Source organism: Parus major, chromosome 15 (assembly GCF_001522545.3).
Source record: "Parus major isolate Abel chromosome 15, Parus_major1.1, whole genome shotgun sequence".
In the NCBI taxonomy this organism is placed as follows: Eukaryota; Metazoa; Chordata; class Aves; order Passeriformes; family Paridae; genus Parus; species Parus major.
The window spans coordinates 5,389,789-5,413,156 of NC_031784.1; the positions used below are offsets into that span (position 1 = coordinate 5,389,789).

At 41.9% G+C, this 23,368-nt stretch overlaps 1 protein-coding gene across 1 annotated transcript; it reads right to left on the bottom strand.

Moving 5' to 3' along the window:
* Window positions 1-1,171: 1,171 nt before the first annotated feature.
* Window positions 1,172-17,936, bottom strand: SUSD2 (sushi domain containing 2). The gene is made up of 15 exons (XM_015643946.2): window positions 17,577-17,936; window positions 16,238-16,442; window positions 15,169-15,320; window positions 14,505-14,672; window positions 14,085-14,259; window positions 12,471-12,672; window positions 11,328-11,413; window positions 10,841-11,109; window positions 9,851-9,994; window positions 9,320-9,475; window positions 8,026-8,274; window positions 6,684-6,956; window positions 5,985-6,167; window positions 1,769-1,859; window positions 1,172-1,457 (listed from the first exon to the last, which is right to left on the bottom strand). The coding sequence occupies exons 1-14, from the start codon at window positions 17,641-17,643 to the stop codon at window positions 1,771-1,773; spliced, it is 2,418 nt and encodes an 805-aa protein (XP_015499432.1). The 5' UTR covers window positions 17,644-17,936; the 3' UTR covers window positions 1,172-1,457; window positions 1,769-1,770.
* Between the last annotated feature and the right edge of the window lie 5,432 nt (window positions 17,937-23,368).

The following is a 23,368-nucleotide window of genomic DNA, read 5'->3' on the forward strand; positions in this document are numbered from 1 at the left end:
CTGGGCTGCCCGGGGGCTGTGGGAGCCGATAGGAGAGCGCAGGTGCAGCCCTCTCTCCTCCCCTGGAGCTGCCGAGGCACGGACGGACACGGCACAGGGGGAGAGCGCTGCAAACTTTCCGAGGGACGCCGGCATGAGGGGCTCCGCGGGGGGCGAGGTGCCAGCGCCGCACGCTGCGATTTAGGGCGTCGTTCTAAAAGTGAAAAGTCACCACCCGCCCCACCGAAGTGACCGGGCGGTGGAGTCGTGCCCGGGGAAAGCTGGCAGAAAGCAGCGCGGCTGCCGAACCCCCGTGGCCCCCGTAGGCCGCGTCCTGAGGCGGGAGGAGCTGAGGCCGGGCGGGGGCCGCTGTCCTGGCCCCGGGTGCCAGGGCCAGGGCCAGGCACAAAGATAGGAACACTGACAGCCACACTGACAGGAACACTGACAGCCACACTGACAGCCACACTGACAGCCACACTGACAGCCACACTGACAGCCACACGAGCGCCCACCACGCCCAGGGAGCGGGGACATTGGGCGGGCACGGCTGAGGGGCCGTGAGGGGACACCCCCGCCTGGAGCGCAGCTCACACCCAGAGCGACAAACAGCCGGCAGCGACCGAAAGAGGACCAACGCTGCTTTCTGAAAGTATGACCGTGCAGAAAGATAGGGGTTTTTGTTTGTTTGTTTGTGTTTTGTTTGTTTGGTTTTTTATCTGCCTGAAGATACAGACTGACAGAGTCAAGGTGGCAATGTCAAGACTTCTACAAAGTCTTTACCTGGCCTGTGAGATATTTTAGTAATGGTAGAACAGCTTCGCTAAGAAGCAGTCAACAGAACACCCCACACCCCCCCACTAACAGTGAAAAAACCATTTAAAAAGTTGCTTTGTCAGGAACAGAAATAGGGTAAATATCCTTGTACCCCCTTTATACCACTGCTGTGTAATCAAATAGCAACCCGTACTGAGAGAGAACAATTTGCTCTTCTGAAAGGGGAAGAATCAAAATACAGTTTGTAGGCCTTAAATGTTCTATCAATGCACAATGTGGGTGCATCTCACTTCTAGCATACAGAAACCTCCTGCCATATAAAGCTGTAAGGTTGATTTTGAGGGGGAAACTATGCTTACAGTTCTGGCCTTTGTGACACATATAGAAAGGAAAAAATGGTCTCCATATAGCAGCATGGCTTTACACATAAATTTTAATATCACAGCATAATACACCACATTCTTATTTCTTTGAGCTGAATTCCTAGTGAATGTAGCATTTTTAAGCTGATGAAATACTGAAAAACAATAGCAGGGTTCTGTTAGCTTGGCACTGCGCTTTTTTTTTTTTTTGTGATAAGTTCAGAAGTATTTAGTTCTTCCTCACACATACAGTCTTCTTTCCAAGGGCTGTAACCCCATTTTGTTTCCATTCATTCAATTTCAATTCCATTTTATCTGGCATTCTATTCCTTGTGGACACTGGAAGAGAGAAGGCTTAAAATTTGTAACAGTTGCTAACAAAGTTCAGAAAATCAAACATATCTCCATTTCAATTCACCAGTATTCCTAAGCAAAACCATTTTCATTTACTATGTTGTCCTCTTTCTCCACCAATCAATTGCACACACAGTTGATAAGTGTGTATACATCAGCTGCACTTTTTTTTTTTTACCTGTAGCACACTGGCAGTTTTTTGCCAGTGGTTATTATTAAACTATTATTTAAAAAGTAGTAACAGTTGCTATTTCTTTAGGAGGTTCATTTGTGTTTTCAGTTCAGTGAAGGCTTACCTCTACTTTCTGCATAAATAACCCAGACGGGCCAGGACGGCAAGACCGACTATTCCAAATACACTGCCAATAATAATTACTTGTTTGATAGCTGGAAAACAGAGACCAAACACAAAAAAACCCATGAAGACTTTGATACACATTTCTTCATATCTCTTCTAATACAGTCATATGACAATTTTTGAAATTGTATGTATAGTGTTAATTTTTCTGCTCTCTTTATTTGTGGAAATGCCTCCCTTGGCAGGGGGATTGGACTAAATGATGTCCAGAGGTTCCTTCCAACCCTTTGCCCTTTCAGATTTTCTGAAGCTGGTAAAGATTAGGAACTCACAGAATTCCTACATTTGACTGTTAGGGCAGGTGGCTGCAAAAGCCTTGTAACACAAAGGGCAGCTGGTGGTTAATATCTAGTCAATATTGTGAATGTGCAGTGTTGATGTAGAACTATCAATCCCAACAACTGAAATGGTTTCCAATCCTTTTTCCATATGGTTTGATCACTTTAAATATTACTCCTATTTTGGCATTAAATTTCGAAACTGCCTTTGCTGCTTCATAATTTACATAAAAGAGAAGTGACTACTCTGGTGTGAGTACATTGAACTGCATTAGAGAGTTTGAACACACTAAAACATGAAAAGTGTCAACTTGATTCTGTGACTGCCTAACAAGGACACCTGAAAGAGATATGAAACAAATTTTGAATAAAAATATTATTTTGTTTTCTTATTCTACTAAGCAGTGGCAGATTGCAATGACACATGAGAATATTTATAAAAGTTAGGAGATGCAGCATGTGGAGTGAACCGTCTGAGAGAAACAATGATTCCTGCATTTTGTGTCTGAGCCATAATACATTGGGGCTGCATTTTTGTCAACCCTTCCTTCCATCACTTTGTCACACCTGCCCACACCACAGCCTAACACACAGTGATGGCAGAGTGACATAACACTTCTGTGATCTTAGAACAGATTATTCAGATGCTAATTTGGTTTAAAGTGAAGTTTAAGGAAAGAAATGTGACACATAAATGTTTCATAAGCATTGGTCCATTATCCAGTAACTTCTGAACGAGGCTCAAAACCTAATGTTTGGCTTCTACATCCTTCACAGGGAGGCACCCAGTCTCTGCCAAGTGATGAGAACCCACCACTGGCTGGAGTAGTTAGTCCAGTAGGGATTTGCCTCTGTTGTGAAACCTTTGTGTTTGGAAAAGCACTAATGAGATATCTGACAGATTTTCAAAATGAGCAGTATTTACACAGAGCCTGAGCCTGGAAAAGGAAATCTAAAAGTGAATAGAGGAGGTGGGGAAAAAAAAGAGAAAAAAAATCAAAAGGCAAACAACACTAGATTGCCTTTAATCACCAAATTATTGTCTGTCTCAAAGAGACTGTATGTACATATATTGCCAGTATCTTATGATTTTTAGCTGGATATTGCATCTAATTTTACTAGAATCTCCTTTTTGCTTTTGCTGGATGGCTTCTTTGTTCTTCCTCTTTGTGATATTCTGTGAAGAGAGCTTGCTGTGGTACTGGCAAGACTTGCAGTGGGATTGTAATTAGAAGCATAGCAAAATAATTATTAGCAGAGGATTTCCATGGAAACTTTAGTCCAAGGAAGCAAAACTCAAAAACAACAATATGCAGGCCCAACAACATAATTTGTATCTGAAGTTTCAAAATACCGAAATGGATTTTGTAAAATAACTGGCATTACATTTTCTTGTTTCCACCTCTTTTCCTATTAATTTTTCCTAGTCCCCATGCCTTTATTTGAACTATTCTCTTTGGAAAATGGAAACATATAGCAACTAAAAACACTTGGTGATTTGCAAGACAGAGCTAGAGTCTGATGTGCCACAAAACACAAGTGTAACAAACGCAGCACTGTAAAGAAGTACACCTGTGAGCTTAGAATAACAGAGAGCTGGGCCCTTTGCTCTTGACCAGCGTGAAAGAAATCATTTGAGAAAGTGTGTTTTTAATAGTTCACTCTCAAAGTAAAAATGTGACTGCTGATCACAGTGGCTAGGTCAGTGGTCACCCATTCAGGCACCCAGAAATTGGGAAGGGCTTGTCAGCATTTTCCTGGTGTTAAGAAGGTCTTTGTCACAGGACTTGATAAAATGTATGTTAGCAAAACAGCAGCATGCTGCTGTGTAAAGAGATAAAAAAGAAAGAAAACTGACCTCAGGAACAACACTTCTTTTCTGTACTGGAGAAAAGAAGGCTTGTGGGATGGAGAATAGAGAAAATGGCTGAATAGAGAAGTAAGACAGGGAAAACTGGCATTGGATTTCAACTATGTCTTGGACCAGAGGCAGAAATGTATTAAGTGGAAAGCAAGTACTATCTGTCCATGCTATAAAAATATGAGAAGTTTAGATAAAAGTGAAAGGAACTTTAAACTGTATTGCCTCTCTTCACTATACACACCTGGGCCTTCTCAGACAAACACTGACATCTAGCAGAACACCTTATGGAAGAAGACTAGATATATATCCCATTATTAGGGCTAGCAATAAGAAAAAAAGAATGGAGAAATTAGTATTGTATATTGTATTGTCAGTTGTTGGTATTGTCAGCATCCTGCTGCTGTGGACAGCATTGCCACACTCCAACTTCCTGAGGCTAATAAAATCCATCGATTTTGGTTCACATTGCAAATTAACTAGAACACCAAATATCAAGCAGTAAGGAAGATCTTTGTTGCAATCATAACAATAAAATTCTTTCACACCTTATTTTTCTTCATAATTTTTCAGGAAAGCATTGGAAAACATTGTGGGTTTTGTTTGCTCATCCACAAAGCTGCAGTATGTCCCCATCATTCTGAATGCAATCAATCACTGCATAACTTCCAGCTCCTTTCCTCTGATCTCACAGGGCTGCCTTTCTGTCCCCGCTTTTGCTAGTGTAAATGTCAGCATCTGTTTTGCTTATTGAGACTGACTGGCTCTTATCCAGTATATATGTGGTTGATGGCAGCAGTGGAAAAATATTCTTAGCTTTCAGCTTGGCAGAATGTTTTGACACTGCCTTTTTAAGATCTGGCCTTTGCAAATTTTTCTGCTGCCCAAACTCACTGCAGTTCATCTTACAAATATTGCTAAGTTCAGAACTGCACTTGAAACATACAAACAATTGGTACAGGCCAGCAGAGGCTGATGAAACGTGCCAGCACGACAGGAATTTGTTGCTGATGTGAAGTGCACTTTCCACATTTCTTTGGAAGGGTCTTAGACTGGAGAATCTGTTAGTATGAATTATTTGATGAGTGCTTTTGGGAACTATTAACTCAGCATTAAAAGTGCTTCAACATGCCATCTGGCCTTGCATCACCCTGGTGCTTTGAAATATTGCCATCTTGAGGACATTTGGAGTGTATGTGATGAATGAATAAAAGGAAAATTTTGGGCCATTTTCTGTAAATCATAGAGACAGCCTATGCTACTAAACCATTACTAAATCAAACAATCCCAGGCTAACTGATAATCTATTAGTAGCGACACAAGAGGAATAATAAATATGTTATTTATACTAAATACTATTGAATCATTCACAATACTTTTACTGCTATAGAATAATAGCATTACGTTTTGAGATAACATTATCTTTTAGGAAAAAAAATGAAAGTGTTCACAAGTGTGGGCTTGTGAATCACAGAATCACAGAACAGTTGAGGTGGGATGGGGCCTCAGGAGGTAATTTTGTCCAGCTTCTCTGTTCAAGCAGGACCACCCAGAGTGAGTTGCCTAGGACCATGACCCAATAACTTTTGAGTATCTCCAGGGAGGGAGATTCTGTAACTTCTCTGGCGAAGCTGTGCCAGTGCTCCATCACAATCACAGTAAAAAAGGGGTTTCTGATATTCAGAGGATGTTCTGTGTTTCAGAGCATGCCTGTGGCCTCTGTTCTTGTCCCTGGGAACCACAGGGAAAAGCCTGGTTCCATCCTCTTTTCACCCACCCTTCAGGTACCTGTACCCATTGATAGAACAAAAGCTTTCAAACCCTCCACCAAAATGCACAAAAACACCGTAAGTCACCTGTTAATAGCCCTTCTAGAAATTCAGACATCTAATGTCCAATGTTTTACCAAGTAAGAGAAGTTGCTTCTGTCAAGGACCATCATGGTCTCCTGAGATTGCCTTGTCCTTGTTAATGAATATTTAGTGACAACATGTGATATCTAAAAGGCAACAGACCTGTTACCGGCCTGCACTGGGGTGTGTCTCCTGACCAGGCTCCTGACACTTGGCAAGTTCTTTCCTGTGACCCTGTAAGTTCATAGCCCACATTGCAGGTGAAATTGATGGTTGAGCCCAGCAGGTAGTTAGTGTCATTCTTTTTTCCATTAGTTGGATGCTCCAGCCAGCCACAAGAGATCACTAATGAAAGAAACATATCTGGTTAGAGTATTTAGGATTTGGACCAGCAAATCTCCATTACAATGATTCAAACAGCATTTTAGTGGCAACTCATGGAAAACCAAAGATTTTTAGGCTATCTGAAAGACAATACTTCCTGCTGCTTTTAAAAATTATTTTGAAGTCCAAGGAAAACAGCTTAGTGCATGTGAAATGAAGTTAAACTTTCTATACTGTGGTGTTACAGTGCAAGAAATTGAAAGAAATTTATTTTGAGTTTGCCTAAGTATTCTATCTGTACAGAGTTTTCCTGGTACAAGGATGGTTCTCCACAATCAGATTCTTTATAGGTGCATGAACCTACAGTTAAGCAAAGTCTCCTCAGTGTTAACTCTTTAGATGCCCTGTAGAAATAATGCTAGTGATGCTCCCTATGGGCTGTTCACTTAAGGTTTGGACTTGATGATCCCAGTGGGTCCCTTCCGACTCAGAATATCCTGTTATTCTGTAATGATGTTTTGTGGAATGTTGTATCACCTGGCTTTAGATGTTCTACCAGCAGCTTGTGATTCTGGTGGGAAAGTCTTGTGGAACTTCCCACTTGAAGGCTTCTTGTTGTCAGGACATCAAATCTGCAGAATGGGTCTGAGCCACAGAGCAAGAGCATCTCTTTTACCGGGGGATCAGCAGTGTCTTCGTTAGGGGTGAACACGGGCACAAAGGAAGCATTGTGCTTTTCCCCATGAAAGAAACTGTTCAGTAAGAACTCCGTGTCATAAGTAAAGAGAGAAGTTCCATTTTCTATAGCCCCTTGGGAGACAGAGAAAGAAAGAGATATTCATATGTAACATTGCCAACATAGACCACGTTCTGCTACTAATCCGAGTATTTATCTACAGAAATGTAGCTAGAGCTGGAAGAGATATAGGAAGCATCCTTCTGGCTCAAGATTATTTTCCTTTTCATATGCAACATCTTAAGTTAGCACCAAAGTTGGTGTTCATTTAACCTGCTGTTTGACCATTATCTTAAACTTAGAGCAAATTAATTATGTAGCCATGATTTTCCATAAAGATGGTTTTATGTGGCTCCTAGCAAAATGGTGACAAACAGAGCTGCCTAAAGCAACCATTACAAGCAACACAGATCCTGAGACTGTGCCCTAAATTCATCATGTCTGCCATGGTTCTGCTCTTTTTTTTCACTCTGCTATATCAGAAACTTCTGAGGCTGAAGCAATGAGACTTTTCAGTATAATCTGAACCCTGGAGTATGGCTACACTGTACTCAAAACAGAGATCAACTGGTAGCCAGAGACTATTTTGCATTATGTTTCTGGCCCATCTCCTAACCTGATGTCAGAAAGAATGCTGACCAATCTAATGTTGCAGATTAGACAGAGCAGCTAATCACTCATTAAACGATAGAAGCCATTCTTTTGCACACATCCCCCCACACCCTCTTCTTTAAAGGGACAATTACTAAATTGTGATTTCATAAATAATTTTTTAAATTATCACCATGGCACATGATGAACACATTGCTAATGTTCTAGGAAAAGGTAGCTGGCCTTGGCTTTTGCTGTACCTCTGTAACAATGTAGTCTGCTGATGCTGTGTTCAGCTGGCCATAGTAGGTGGTATTCTGAAAGTGTACACTGTGAAATTCAAGGTCTGACTCTCGATGGAACAAAGTGCTGAACACTCCATCATGGTTCTGTTTTCACTCCCCACGTGGGTAGAGGAGGGCATATTTCTCTTGTTCCATTCTCTTCCCTCAGTATGGTTGCTTGACACAGACTTAATTTCCTAGCCCTTAAATCATGAGCTGTTTGGAATTTGTAAAGAAAATGTAATAATAGACCAGAGAAATTACTTACAGCTAGCTCCAAACCCAAACACCTGCTGGGGACTTGCATGAACTGACATGGTGGTTTTATTCTTGAAGGTGTAGTCATCCTCTGGATTGCCATTCATTACCCCAAAGAGACCCCTTGTGTGATTGATAAACTTCTCTGGGAGCAGAACTGTCAGGGTCAGAAATCCTCGACTTTCCCTTATTTCCACTCCAGCCCCAGAAGAGAACATCACTGTGATGTTCTGATCAGGTGTAGAATAGAGAAAGAGACCTATAACAATAGAGGAAGAGGACAAAATAACTAATTATCCATAGTGAAAAAATGGTTGTGTTTCAGCATCAGTTAAAATAATCAGTTTTCATAACAATAACCATTTTCCATACAGCTTTTCCTCACTTCCACACTGAGAATCATTTAAAGGGAAGCCACACCTTCACACTACAATTCTTGATAAGATGGCTACTAGAGAGTGGTAACAAAGAAAGGTCCACTGTTGACAGAAGATGCCTCCTGCCAGTGTCCAGACCAGAAGCTTAAAGATATGAGATGTCTACATCAGAGAGTGGCTGTGAACTGGAAGCACCACTCTCAGTGCTCACAGTTTTCCTCTCCTTGTCCCTTGTCTTGTCATCACCTCCCTAATTTGGCTTCTTCTCCAGGCCCCCTCAATGTCCCTTCCATTTTTTTTTCCTCACTGCATCTCTGCTTCTGCAGCTCCTTGTCAGTGGAGCCCTCCACCTGCTCCTTGTCAACCATGTGAGGAATACTAATTGCTAGCCACAGAAATATTCCTCTACTGAATAGGGGGATTACTGTTAAAATTAAAGTGATGTATGTTGAGTATTTATCAAATTATCATAAAGACTAATCAAATAATTACAGCCATTTTGAACAAAAAGTCAACTTTTAATAGTCTTTTTGGCAGAAGAATAGAGGAATAATATCTGACCTATTGAGAGCTCCCAGTAGGTAAATGTAAAATTAAGTTATATTTTAGTATATATTTTAGTTATATTTCATTATATTTCATTTTATTTGATAGGCTTCATTGCATTAAATGCAGTAAGCTCAAGACAGAATTTAGAGGCCAGAGTTTTTAATTCCATTCACTGTCCACAGGATGAGAAGGAAAACCATTGCTCTACAAATGAGTGAAAGAGGACATAGAAAACACAGACATTAAAGGCTCCTATTAAAACACTTCACAAAAGGATACTGAAAAGAGAGTTGAAATGCATGCATCTAGAGATGCCTTTAACTGTCCATGGGCTCCATCAGAATAGAATAGCTTACAAGGCTGACATGTGTAACTAACCTTTCAAGTCCATCCAAGTTTGTTCAGAGAAGTTGAGAACCCTCTGGTTCAAGAGGACCTCCAGATTCAAATCCTCAGAGTAGCGCACTTCAATCACATCAGAGTTGTTCTCCTGCATGGCCACTGCAGACAAGCCTGTCCCCTGAGCCCAAGCTCCTTCGAAACAAAAAAACCCCAACAATGCTGTCAAAGTTCATCAGCTGGCAGCTGTGTCTATTGACTGATTCTGAGAACTGGCCTTGTGTTTCCTCATTGATGAGAATGGGCATGGAGAGAAATAAGAAATTTTGGAGCTCTTAAACACAGTAGAAAATCTTACACTTCCAATACTCATACCCAATCAAACCAGAAATTAAAATTTGATTGGGAAGTTCTTCCTGAAGATGTTGTCTGCTTTCTGATTCTCTTCAGAATGGTGGCCGTTCACAAATGGGCAAAAACGAAGATTAGAGATGACAGGAGGATTACTGCTAAGTGCAAATCAAGCAAGCTCAGAGCTCAGAAGCTCTGCTTCCTCTCTCACTGACTTACCATCGGGCAAGTGTGCCTGCTGTGTCCTCCCTTGCACTCTCAGGGATGTGAGATCAGACTCTACCAATGTGTATTCTCCTAGGCCATTGAAGGTGAAGTTCAGACCATCAAATGTAAGGAAATGAGGATCCCCAAAAGCAGATGCTATTATTAAAAGCAAAAAGAGAGCAAAAATCACAATCTGTTACTCTTCAAGTTCATGAGAAAGGAAAGAGGCTAGAAGTCTGTGTCACATGCAATATAAGGGGAGATTTGGACATGAATACAGGGCTGTTGACTTATCTTTGCATCCACATCCTTTGCATCCTTATCCCCTTTTGTATTTCCAACTTCCATGTAAATTGCTCCAAATTGCTTCACTTTATCTTCTTTTGTATGCTTTAATCTGTATAGTAACTAATACAATGCACCTTGCCATGAGGTTGTAAAGTTGTATTTTCACAAATTCATATTAAACTCTGTTTCTGCCAATACTTTTGATAGGGTTTCTTTAAGCAGTGAAACCACTCATTCATGACCCCTAACTACCTAATGCAATTCTCTCTACAGTTTTCTCCTTTTTTCCTGATGCAAACTGCTCCCTCTTTTCACTTCTTTATGGGAGGCCAAGTCCTGCTGGACACACCAGCATCTCAGCATCATAGAAAGCAAAATAGGCGGTAGCAACAGAGGTGTGGCAAAACTTGAAGACTAAGTTAAAAGCAAGTGGGAGCGAAACAGACACACTGTAAATTGTAAAACTTTCTTATTTGATATCAATATTTATCATCATGATAGCTTTTCTAGCTACTTCCTAGCTGTCATTAACCAGCTTAATTAATAACATTAATTTTGTAAGTGATCGATCAATAGAAACCTTCCATGGAATTTTTCCCCAGGACATTGTACCCTCACCATTGTCAACCTATATATGCACCTATATACAAATACTCTAAAAGCCAACACTGTATCAAAAATCTACACTCCACAGGGAAATTTTGAAGCCCTTACCAGCTCGGGGCGGGCGGTACGTCCTGCAGTCACTAGAGGGCCGCCTTTTCATATAGAAATCGCAATTATCGGACCACAGGCAGCAGTAATAGAAGCTGATAACATCATAAAGCCAGTGGGAAAAGCCAGGTATCCGGGGAGGCTTCAAGAAAGGTGCTGAACCCCAGTCGTGTCCTCGATCAGGTGTGCTGCCTCCGGTGGAGTCGTGTGTGAGGATTTGGGTTCCCGTGGAGTCATAGCAGCACTGCTGGCCAGCCCCATACTGGGGACTGATTGAGAAAAGCAGCAAGAAAATCATCAGTTAGCTCTGTGGTGTGCATTTTTATTCAGGGGTTACTGAATGCCTTTTTTATGGATACAGTCAAATATTTTGCTTGCCAAGCTTTATCTGATGTCCAGTTAGACTTCACCCCTGACTTCTGTGATGCTACTGTCTCTGAGGTGAAAGGATTAATCAAAAAAATGCAGTTTAAATTTCTGTTTTTACCTGGCTTGAATGGCTCTTACACAATGCACAGCACCAGGATGATAAGTACACACACTCCCCTTTTCAATGTCGCAGCCGTAATCTGTCTGAAAAAGATGAATGTTCACACTTAATGAGGTTCTTTCCTCATTGTTCTTTCTGTTCTTACATTCTGTTCCCATCCTTTGCATCCAACATATGTATAAAGTTGACATGAACCAGTTGAGGTTGTGTGTTGAATAGCATGGAATGATAGCAAAAAAGGTGAATTTAATACTTAAGTGTTTGGAGCAACATGCCTGACCTGAACATTTTGCAGTCTGTTACAACAGACCTTGAAGAACAAATCCAGCCAGATGGGGATTCAACTGTAAGTGTACAACAAACACAGACACAACAGAGTAAATGTTTATCTTATGTTCTTAGACAGAGGCAGTAGATCTATTTTTTATCTTCACAAGCTTTTAACTGTAAACATCATGTTTGAGCTTCATAACTAGAACAGTAACAAGGTTTACCTAACTTTTTTTTTTTTTTTTTTTTTTTAGTGGATAAACACATGCCACCATTTGGTACCACAAATAGGAGAGGAAGTTGCTCTCATCTGGTCCTCAGATCAGCAGTGTAAGTGAAAGTGTAGACTGAATGGTAATTGATTTCTTAGCTCTTGTCAGTTCCTTGATACCAGTGAAGCTGAGAAGGAGGAAGGAAGCAGGATAAAGGAAATAATGGATTACAGCTCTGGGCTTGAGCTCTGAAGTACAAAGTGGAAGGGTTTGCAGCAAAGTATGATAAACTAGGCAGAAATAGTTTGTTACAGCATGGGATATCACCTTCAAACACAGACTGTCATCTTGTAGGATCTCAAAGAAGTCAGCCCTGCTTCCAGCTCCACAGTGTTTTCATTCTACCACTGGAACTACTGCTTTAATTCCCTGTTTGAATGTAATTTCCATCTCCTATCCTATAGGTACTTTTATTCATACTACCTAGATAAGCTGTATTTACCTCTGTCTTTTGATAGGCTACTTGGGCAAATCTAAATATAACTTAATTTCCTTGTAATCACATTTAGAGAGGGAACAGGGGTGTGTGTGGAGTTTGGCACTCCTTAAGCTTCTGCCTAGAATTGTAATAAGCCAGAGGTGTCAATTAATAACTTACATGGAACCTGCCAGTGTCAGCTCTTGCCTGTGCCAAGGTGCAAGGGCAGTCTATAATTTCTTCCAAGAAGTTTGGAAGCAACTCTTCCTTTCTGTCCCATTCAATACATTTTGCGGTTGCCCATGCATTTGGGTCATTTCTGAAGTCTTTCTCAAGGTGCCAAGCCAATGCATGCTCTGAGCTCCAGATTGATAGAATGTTGCTGGAAAAAAAAAAAAAAAGAAACAAAAAATAGATCTGATAGTTGAACAGCACTGTGGCTCAGTTGCTAATTATAATTAAAAAGCATCTTTTGACTTTCATGTTACTTCATTGCAAAGCCCACTGTTTGTTTGGTTTTTTTTTTTCCTTCAAAAAGTTATGGCAAATCAAAATTTTCCAAGTTCAGGAGGTGACAGGACAGCATGCAGAAAGTATGCAATAATCAGAATACATTTTTGTAATCATGATTCTGGCTTACATGGATCCTTTTACAGGCAGGCTTTCTATTCATGCCTTTTGACATTCTAATTTAATTTAGGCCAGAATGAAGAATATCTGTATTCTTTAACAAAACAACTTCACCCCAGTAATATCAGGACTAATGACTAGAGAAACTATTCAGAATCCTTGAAATGTTCCAAAGCCACCCTGCTTTTCCCCCATGAAAAAAATATCATGTACAAAGTGTAATAAAAAACTCCTCTAGAAGGAGAAAAGGCTATCATTCTCTGGGTAGCAACTCCTAAATGCAAAAAAAGGTTCTGACATATTAGCTATATGTTGTAACACTGAAGAGGTGGCATTTATAGACTCTATACTGTCTACATCAAATCTGCAGATGTGGAAGAATTTTGAAAAAATATCCATGGAGCACCTAGGTAGTTTACCAAAAATCATGGGGAAATATGCAATGAAATAAAAGGAAATGGCCATAAAATTTGAAGGAATGCAAAATGCATAGAAAATATAAGAGGAAGGCCTGTGGCTGCAGTGACTGAAGCTCCACAATTAGGAACTCCTCCACAGTTGTGAGAAAACAAAAGAATCAGCAGATTCTACTCTGGTGAGAGTATGGCTTTGGATGGAGTCATTTTCTTCACTGCAGCCACGTTTTAGATTTGTGACCAAAACAGTGCTGATAACACATCAGTGTTTTAGCTCCTGCTGAGCAGTGTTGGCATGATGTCAAGGTCTTCTCTGTTTCTCATGCTGGCCCCCAGGGAGAAGGCCAGAAGGGAACACGGCTGTGACAGCCAACCCAAAGTGGCCAAAGGGATATTCCATGCCCATCAATAAAACTGCAGGGGTGTTTTTCCAAAGCAGCCCTTACTGGGTGACTAACTGTGTATCAGTCTGCTTCTGGCAGACATCGTGGCTCTTCCCCCACGCTCCTCTTTACTTAGTAAACTGTCTTTATATTGACCCATACATGAAGGTTTTTCTCACTTTTGACATTCCAGTTTTCTCCCCATTTTTTCATGTTAAATGGAGCCTGAGTTCCAGTTTTGAATGCCAAAAGGAGACAATAGCTTATAAGGTTGCTATTATTATTATTACTACTACTACTACTACTACTACTACTACTACTACTACTACTACTACTACTACTACTATATGTTGTGATGCACTTGCCTCTGCCCGTCCAAATACTTGCTGGGTATAATTCTCAAAATTCCAAAGTGCCATGCACTGTAATTTCCTTCAGTGGGTACAGGAATGAAAGAATATTTCCCTGTATTGGGTATTTCTCTTGCCAAAGTGTAAAGGTATTTCCATTCAGCCATCCAGTTTTCTGAGTAACTGTCACCTGTCAGATAGAGGAAGAAAATGGTTTTGGGTGCTGGAAAAGAACAATTGACACAAGATTGAAATTAGATGTCTCCACCCATACGTACATGAAGAGGAAAAGCTGACATTATTGTCATCAGTTATTTATACTTGCAGGTCTCTTCTCGAGGCCTCAGTGAAAGCGATCCCAGCTGTGCAGAGCTCTGCACATAAGTTATGTGTGTGATAAATGCTTGTGCACAGGTAGCAAAAGGGTCACTTTACCTGTTTCCTGGTATCCCCAGACTTCTATGTTGACGTGGGTTGCTGTGAGTGTCTGGTGTGTCCAGGTCACAGTTAAGTTTCCACCAGTGCTGGGGGTGCCATAGTATTGCCATTTTGTCTCATTTACCAATGTGCATTTTTCTCCATTTGAAACTTTGTTGTGATGTACTGCATTGCAGAGCAGAAAAAGAGGGCTAATGATATTTTGGCTTTGCATAATCCTGAAAAAGTGCTCCTATATTATTTAAGGTTTAGCAGTATTTCCCCTGGTTATGTTTTACACAGCACAGGATGCATGACATGGAAAGAATAACCTAAAGCTGAGAGAATGTAACTCTTACTAATATTTGCAGTCCTTAGATTGCAACACCACAATGCAATTACTTGAAGAGAAGACAAAGAGGGATAAAAGTAGGGACAAAGTGGGAAATGTTTTGGTCAACCCCATTTTTAAGTAGGACATTTTATCAGTTAATGTTGCTGTTGCTACTCAATTGCTGTGAAAGTTCATCTCTCAAAAGATAAATTAGTATGAGACCAGCAAGACTTTATTTTCTGAGGGCTGTTAAGGAAGAATAAAACTGATCAAAAAGAAAATACATATAATCTTGCATGCATGGAGGGAGAATATAGGAAGAAGAGGGATGCAGTAGATTTAAGTAACCTGATAACCAAGTTCCAGAGTAAGGAAACGTTGACCCATTATTTGCAGAAACTTCAAAAGGGATGAAACCAGTCTCATAAAGCAACGGGGAGATGCAGTGGGCTTTTCCATCATTGTCAACATAGCCACTGGTTGTGATTTTCTGCTTGAACCTGTAGATGTTGAAAACACTTTTCAGTGTCATCATAGATAGAAGGAAAATTCTGAATGTGTTTCAACAGGCAACCTTGTGTCATGTGTGGATCATTTCTAGTCTGGAGCTGTTTTGCTTGTAGCAGGGAATATAAACTGAAAAAATCTGCTCATTACATCAGTGTGAATTCTGCTGTGAACAGCACAAATATACAGCAATCCACAAACCTTCAATTTACTATTTAATTAATGGGGGAGGGAGACATGATAAATTGGCAACAAAGGGGCAACAGGAAGAGGAAGATAATGTTATAGCATTAGCAGGATTACAGAGTGGCTAACACTGACCATGATGCAGTTATTGCAAATTTCTGATTTTTTCATTTTTTTTTTCCTGTTAAGGCCTGTGAAAGCAGCGAAAGCAATTTCACACTGTTCCAGAATTTCTGTTGCAAAGGTTAACTCAGAACGCTTTGCTTGTTATTTAACCATTTGATTCCAGTTCGGGCTCTTGCCCAGTGTCCTGGGGTATAACCCCACCTGGGACCCTTCAGGACTGATATATGGGGAGTACATATCTACTCCAGGTAGCAGAGGGAGCTGGGGCCTGCCAGGAAATAGTACCTTTGTTTGTCTGCACTGAAATTTGCCCTGGCTAACAGTTGTGTTCTGCAGAATGAATGCCTTGGTCAAAGGCTTTCCAAATAAAGAACTGAAAACCATTTCAGGTACTGCTACCCAGATGGGAAGGACTCCAAAATCTCACTCAGAACCTTCTGTGGAAATAATAGCACACCATCAGGGTCATCAAAATTCAGTGTACTGTATGTATAGCAGGTGCCATGTGTACCTTAGTGTGATACAGCCTGACACACTAAGTGTTTTAATATGTTAAGGGAAGAATGAGCAGTCAAAGGAATATAAAATCATGGCCCACCTGCATTTTAGGACAGAAGAGGCCTTAAAAACTGTGTTGTTAATCAAAAAGTCTTTGCCTCCCATAAGAGATCCTGAGTAGGGAGAAATTTGAAGACAAAATTCTTTATAATCAGGACAGCATATCCCCAAGGACTCGCATGTCACCTGGCAAGAACAGGTACCAAGCAGCTCCCCACATCGGTCTGCGCAAGAGTCTTGAGCCCCTTGTTAAAGGAAGAAAAAAAGAGGCAGGAAAGTTATTGAACTCCTCTAGATGTTCTCTGAAGCACAAGTACATCATCCAAAGGAGTGCTGTAAGTAAATACTTACTTAAATACTGGTTATGTTAGTTTAGGAACCTATTTAGGTGAAGGTTGTAATCACCTGCATATTAAGGTTGCTCCAGTTTGAATAGCAAAATACACTTATTTACCTCCCAGCCACTACATCATTTCATGAATTCCATGGGTATTTTTACATGTAATAGACAGATAAATCTCTGAAGCAGGCCCTCAGTGAGTGTCATTAATTACATTTCTTTTTGAGAATAAGTCTTAAACACCAGGACAGGGGCCCCCCACCGTCAACCCTACGTGGGAATCAGTAAGAATGGAAAGCCAGTGCTCTTGGAAAGTTAACAACAGCAATGAAATGGGCTCCAACACAAGTTTATTAAGAGCTACTGAAATGTCTTTGTTTTGTGCATTTCATTTGAGTCTGGCCTTAACAAGGCAGGTTATGAGCCCTGTGTACACAGAGGTGAGTGGGCTCTTGGCTTACAGACTGTAAGTAATTATTTGATATCACATGGAAAACTACTCAACAAATAAAACAGTGAGAAGAAGACAGACATTACAGTAACACTGTCAGGAATAGCTGGATTTCACAAACAGTTAAGGGGGAGTTAATTGAGAGGGACAAGCTGCACAGACAGCTGGGAGCACTGAAGACCTTTTGGGAAGTGGAATCTTGCAAGGATAACACTGCCTGGGAACTATATCAAGAGTACCATGCAGTTCTGAGATGATCTAGGTAAGCCAGAAATTCTAAACTTGGACATGGATCTTTCAAAATTGGAACTAATTATGAATAATTGGAAGTGAAAAAGTTTTTCTCTGTCTTTAAATTTATTTACTGCATTCTCCAGATTGTCTGTTTACTTACAGAAGAGATCCACTGACCTGCTGGAAATTATAGAGGAAAGGATTGAAAATGACACCATGCAGGTAAAGCTGGCCTGTGTGTCTTTGTTTTAGCTTGTAAAGATGGTATCAGCAATTTCTTACCAAGCTGTTCTGAAGTAGAGAAGTCAAACAAGTTTGCAGTTAAAAGCAGCAAAATGTTTGAAAATCACTCACCTGCATTCCAAAGAGCAGTGAGGGTGGAGAGAATCAAGAAAGAAACATCTAAGCCAATGAATTTCATATTTTATCCAGATGATCCAGGGTGGTTGATTGTGGTAGTCTGTGCTGGTCTGGGAAAAGCCTTTAATGGAAATAGGTGTCCAGAAATAAACAAGATTCTTGCTGTTCAAAGGTTTGTTGTAAATTACTGAGGCAAAACAAATTGAATGAAATACTCCATTTCAGAGGTCATTTCCACTCCAGGATAAGATAGAAGGGGAGATAGTCACTGCAGCTCCTTCACATTAATAGTCAAGTTTTCCTGAGAGGGGGGGTAAATGTTTATTGTTTTACAAGCATTTCTGCTTCAAAGTTCAAGGCCATGGGATCATTGGCACAAGTTCTATGCTTTAATTTTGCTGGAGGAACTAAAACCTGTTATCACTTAGAAGAATGATAAAGAATACATGCTGACAGTACAGTTTTGATCAGAAGATAATGAGATATTGAGAAAGCATGTTTACTGCACTGTATTTGACAGCATGGGGGTTTATTGAAGTGAAAATAGACCCCTCCTTTTCCCTTATTTTAAAGGGGGTAAATGGAAGGAAACTCACCCTTTTTCATCATTTAAATCAGGGCTTAAATCAGGGAGTTCCCCTCCATTTCAGAGCACTTCTACATGTTCCCCAGCACCACGTCTCTTGTGTGGGAGCAATCCTTAGATACATGCAATTTTGGAGGTGGAATCGAAATTCTGGCAATGGGATCCAGAAAGAAAATGACAGCTCTTTTCCATGGGAAGGAAAACCCCAAAGTGTTTCAGGTGCAGGTAGGCGACAGGTTGTCCTGGGGAGGTCAAGGTCCCCAAGTGCTCTCTGTCCTGGCAGCTTTTGTCTGGGAGCAATCTTCGGATGTATTGAATTATGTGGAATCTGAGCGAGGAGCACAGGCGCAGTGACTGGAGTGACTCGCTGGTGGCACCTGGTGACTTGGAGCGCTACTGCAAATCTGAAATGAGCCCATGTTCTGTTTGCAAAGGATATTCGTGCTCAGTAACTGCAAACCATCACACGTGCATAGGAACAAGAAACTGCAGCCTGGAGATGGGCTCTGAAAGCAAGGAAGCTGAAACTGTTTCTTTGGATAAACCCCTATGTAGAAATTCCTTTTTTGTCTCATCATTCTGGGTCTGTAGGACTGAATCTTTTCAGTCAAGGGACAACAGAGTTGTTAGTAACACTTAAACCTCTCAAATGTTGTTATCTCTCAGAGAACTGGGCCAGCACTGGGCTACTCCTATGTTCCTGGAGTGTTTTGGGGAGGGGTAAGATGATGTCCCACTTCTGTCTGGAAAAAATGGTAAGAAAATAAAAAGTAATTTCCTTTTCCTCTCTCTGACCCATAACTGAAGCAGTTCTTTTGGACAGCATGGATATCCCTGCTGCCCCTCAGTTTGGGTGAAATAGTTATACAGTTTATAAATATTCCCTTTCCCTGCTCCTCAGTCCTTTACTGCAAAGAGAGCAGATTTACTCCATCCTTTGTTCCCAGCAACACCTTTCCAGCCCAAATACCAGTGCTCACAGGCACAAGCTAAATGGACCTAAGGCATTGTTTTGATCATTGTCTGGAATTCCCAGCTCCATATTCCCTGGATTGCTCAAGCAAACACTCACAGCAGTCTCACCTCAGCCCACAGACTGTCCTCAGACCAAGCCCAACACCAGTGGTGGTGGTTCAGATGGGGAAGATGTAGGAGCAGCAACGTTGGGGCCCTGCCAGGATAGCCTTGGCGTGGATTTTCCAGTGCCAGTGCTCCTGGAGTTCTAGGCTCTCAGACTGTGTCAAGCCTAAGCCTAGCCCCAACCCTCACAAAGAAGAATGCCTTGTGTAGGCTGTTGAGTCCTCTACTGGAAGAGAGGGAGCAGCTCATCAGGAATGCACTTCCTTCATCTCTCTTGGCTCTGGAACGCTTTCATTATCATGCACAAACCAGGATAAACAAATCTCTCTCTCATGAGATTAGAAACCCTCTAAGCCAAATCTGTTCTTGGGCAAGTAGAGCTTTGCAGGACCCATGCTAATCCTGCCCTACAAAGCACATTCCAAATATTTGGTACCTCCTGCCAATTTATAGGAATGAAGGAAGTCATGTCCCTACTGGCCCTCACCTCCTTCGGGGGTATAGATGGGCTTTACCTCTTAAAGCTCTTTGCCCAGTGAGCCTGCCAGGGAAGCAAGCTCATGGCTGCCCTTGGAACCTGTCTCTAAATAGTTTCATTCTGGCAGGATGATGTAGTGGAGCCTGGCTGTTATTCCTACCCCCTGGGTCACACAAGGTAGCAGTGACGTGATGGAAGAACTTGGGCTCTGTCATGGCAACTCATCTGTCACTGCCCCGCTGAGATCTGCAGCAGAACTGGTGTCACTCTGCTTGGGGGATGGTCCCAGTCCTGCTCCACTGCCCACAGCAGGAGCTGTTTCTTGTTAGCAAAGTGAAATGCTTTTTTCCACACTGCCAAACGCCATCTGTCTATTTATTTGCTGTTGTCCACCCTGCTGGGAGCTGGTACAGGTGTCCTTCCCTCCTTCCCTCCTTCCCTCCTCCCCTCCATGTTACGGCAAACATGAAGCTTTGCGTTTTGCCCTCTCCTACCAGAGTCTTTGGCATGGGCAGGAGGAGGTGGCTGCAGCTGTGTGACCTCTGCAGATCCTTGGCAAAGCCATTTGGGTAATGTCTCTCCTTCCATGAGGATCTGAAGACTGATACAAGATGACTTGGGAAGTGCTTGTCAAGAGATGCTGATCTTTCAGCAATTCCTGTTTTCTTTGGTTCCTATAGGAGGCTGCCAAGAAAAATGGGCTTGACCAACACCTGAAGGGGCTGCTTTACCAGCTCTGAAGACATTTGCTCCCAAAGCATGGGAAGGGCTCTAATGCTATCCTGAGCCTTGCAAACACAAGTGTAGAGTTTTTATTTCCATTCTGCCCCCCACTTGCTTGTCTGTGTCTCTGTGGGTGAACAAGCAAAATGCTTCCAGCAGACTGCACTGACAGGCAGAGCTGAGTGTGCTCCTGCCCACGCTATCTCAGGTTTGTTTGGGCTGGGCCAGGCAGGTGTGCCCAGGGGAGCTCTGGGGCTTTACCTGAGTGGCAGATTGCAGAGCGAAAGTGTTGCATTGTTCTCTGACTGCAGTCACCTTGCCTGAACCCAGCTCTGGAGCACGCTGGCACAGAGGCATGTGAAGAGCTATGGTAAACGTTAAGGAATGATTCTAACATGGGTCAGGAATAACCAACATAGTACTGAACTTCTGAAGACAGATATTTTGGGTGTTTCTAACACTGCAGAAGAACAGTTTGTGTAGCTGCTGTGTCTGGTTGAGCCCATTGCTATTTGCTGAGAAGCAGAGAGAGTGTTGCTATTGGACTTTTTCCTTCACTTCTTGCTTCTTGAAGTCATTATTGCAGAGCAGATTCACTTTTTTTTTTTAATCTCAGAAGGAAGGCCTTAATGCAATAGTTAGTATTGTTTAGTATTTGGCAAACCATGCTGGATTAGGGCTGGGTGTACAGTAGGAGAAATGCTAGAAGTTAATTCTGATCTTGGCTTTTTATGGATTACAAGTTATGTCAATAGGAACTTGTATTCCAAACTGGAGATAAGCAGCCCCTTGTGACTGCTGGTGAAATCCAGCACCAGGAGGGAAAATGGAGCATCAGACAGCTGGGGAGACAGTGCCTTCACAGGAGCTCCTCAACTCAGTCCTGGTGCAAGTATAGGCCCCTGGTCACAAACCCCTGTGGTGCGTGTTTGACTCAAGGCCTGTTTTCTGAATCCTTTCCTCAGCGCTCCCAGGCTTTCCTCCTTGGGCAGTGAGCCAAGGAATCAGGTATATCAACCAACAGACTGTTTGTTTTTCCACAGGCTGTGTAAATTGTGCTGGTGTTATCAGTGAAACCAGGTCTGCTCATGGCCTCCTGCTCTGCGGGCGGTGGAGGGCTCTGATCTCCTGCTCCTGTGCTTTTTGAAGGTGGGACAACACTTTGCATGAGTTTCCAGAGCACTAGAGCACTTTGTAACTGCTCCCAAAGACAAGCTGGCTCTACCACAGCTGTGTATTTGGACTTGTAGCAGATGTGGAAGTGGTATGAAATCTTAACTGTGAGGTTGTGCAGCCAGAATTGCTGAGCTTTCCAGTGGTCCTGCCCTTGCTCTGAAATAAGGACAGGAAAATGCTGTTGTTTTGAAGGTGCTGTTCATCTGGTTAAAGGTTTGCTCTGGTCAAGTGGGATATAACAATGATCAAGTAGTTTTGAAGAAGATCCAGGTCTGGATTTTTGCTCAGATCTGGAGCAAAAGATCTATATCTTTTGATAGTTGGTTCAGTTTTGCTCATAACCCCCACAGACAGAGGATTTACCCGTGGGAGATTCTGCCCTGTGCTGTTCTTCATAATCAACAGCCATCCTTGATGTACACCCTGATAAGGCTCAAGGAATGCACTCATCCTGCTGTGATAAAACTGCCTGTGCTGGTGCTCCAGCCCTGCACACCTGGGCACAGCCCTGGGAGCACTCTGCCTCTCTTGTATGCTGGATTTGGCTCATACCCAGCTCTGTCTCTCTTTTGCTTCTCTCATCCTCACAAAACCAAACGCAATCTGCTCGTGTGTGTGTGCTTCAAAAGCCCTGCCAGGAACAAAGAGAAGTCCAAATATTTGTGTTGGGCTGTTACTCTTTCCATTCAGGCGATAAATGACAGACTGCAGCAGAGTCTTTGTGTGCTGTGTGGGATTTCCACTGTACTGGCTCCAGCTTCACAACCTCACCAAGATGAAACACCTACAATTAACAGTTGGGTTTAACTTGAGGGAAAATGACTGTGATTGAAATATAGCCTTAAAAAAAACAATACCAAAAACCAAAACAAAAACCCACAAACAAACCAACCACAAAAAAAACATCCTGAGAAAATTCATCAGACCTTCCCTGTGTCAGAGGAGAAGTGCCTGGTCTCTGTGTGCAGTTTCATGCAGAACAGCATTTTCACTCTGAACTGAGCTCTGTTGGCAATTTCTGACCCAGTGCCTGGGACACAAGCTTTCAGTCTGCACGCTAATATTTCAGAGCTGCCTTCCTTTGCAAAGTTCCAAGCTTAAAGCCATGTGGAGGCCTGAGTTTCCTTGGGTCTGAACCTCCTTTTGTCTGAGCTACCCAAGGGGATGAAGATTAATTCCTGAACTTCAGATCTCTGCTTCTGGGAAGCTGCTGGGCTTTGGTGCTTGGTAAACCCAGGAAGAGAATGGTGAGGCAGCTCCAGGTGTGAGCTAGCTCAGGACACAAGCTGGTCTGGTGTCACTGGGCCTGTTCAAAACTCAGGATAAAGGAAGGAAAGGCATAATCCAGCCTTGTGGGATTTCACATACCAACATGATGGAAAAATTCTGTTTGCTTTCTCAAGTAAATTGGTGTTCCTCTGCTGGTGCCACCATGAGTTTTCTCACTCAGAAGTTTCTTATCAGGAATTCATTAGCACTGAAACCTTAAGGACTGACTGTTCAAACATAAATACTCCCTATAATTACCTTCTCTTTGTGCTGTACTTTGGATATCTTTAGTGTTTCATTTTACACAGCAGACAGTACTAATATTATAACATCAAATTAAATCACATCTACTTTGGACATCTACTTTGAAAAGCTATCAAAAGTGACAGGAGCTTCAGAAAATACTAATATCAGAAAAAATAATGTCAGAAATCTTTCTGGCTTCCTTTTTTTATTCTATTCATTACATACAGC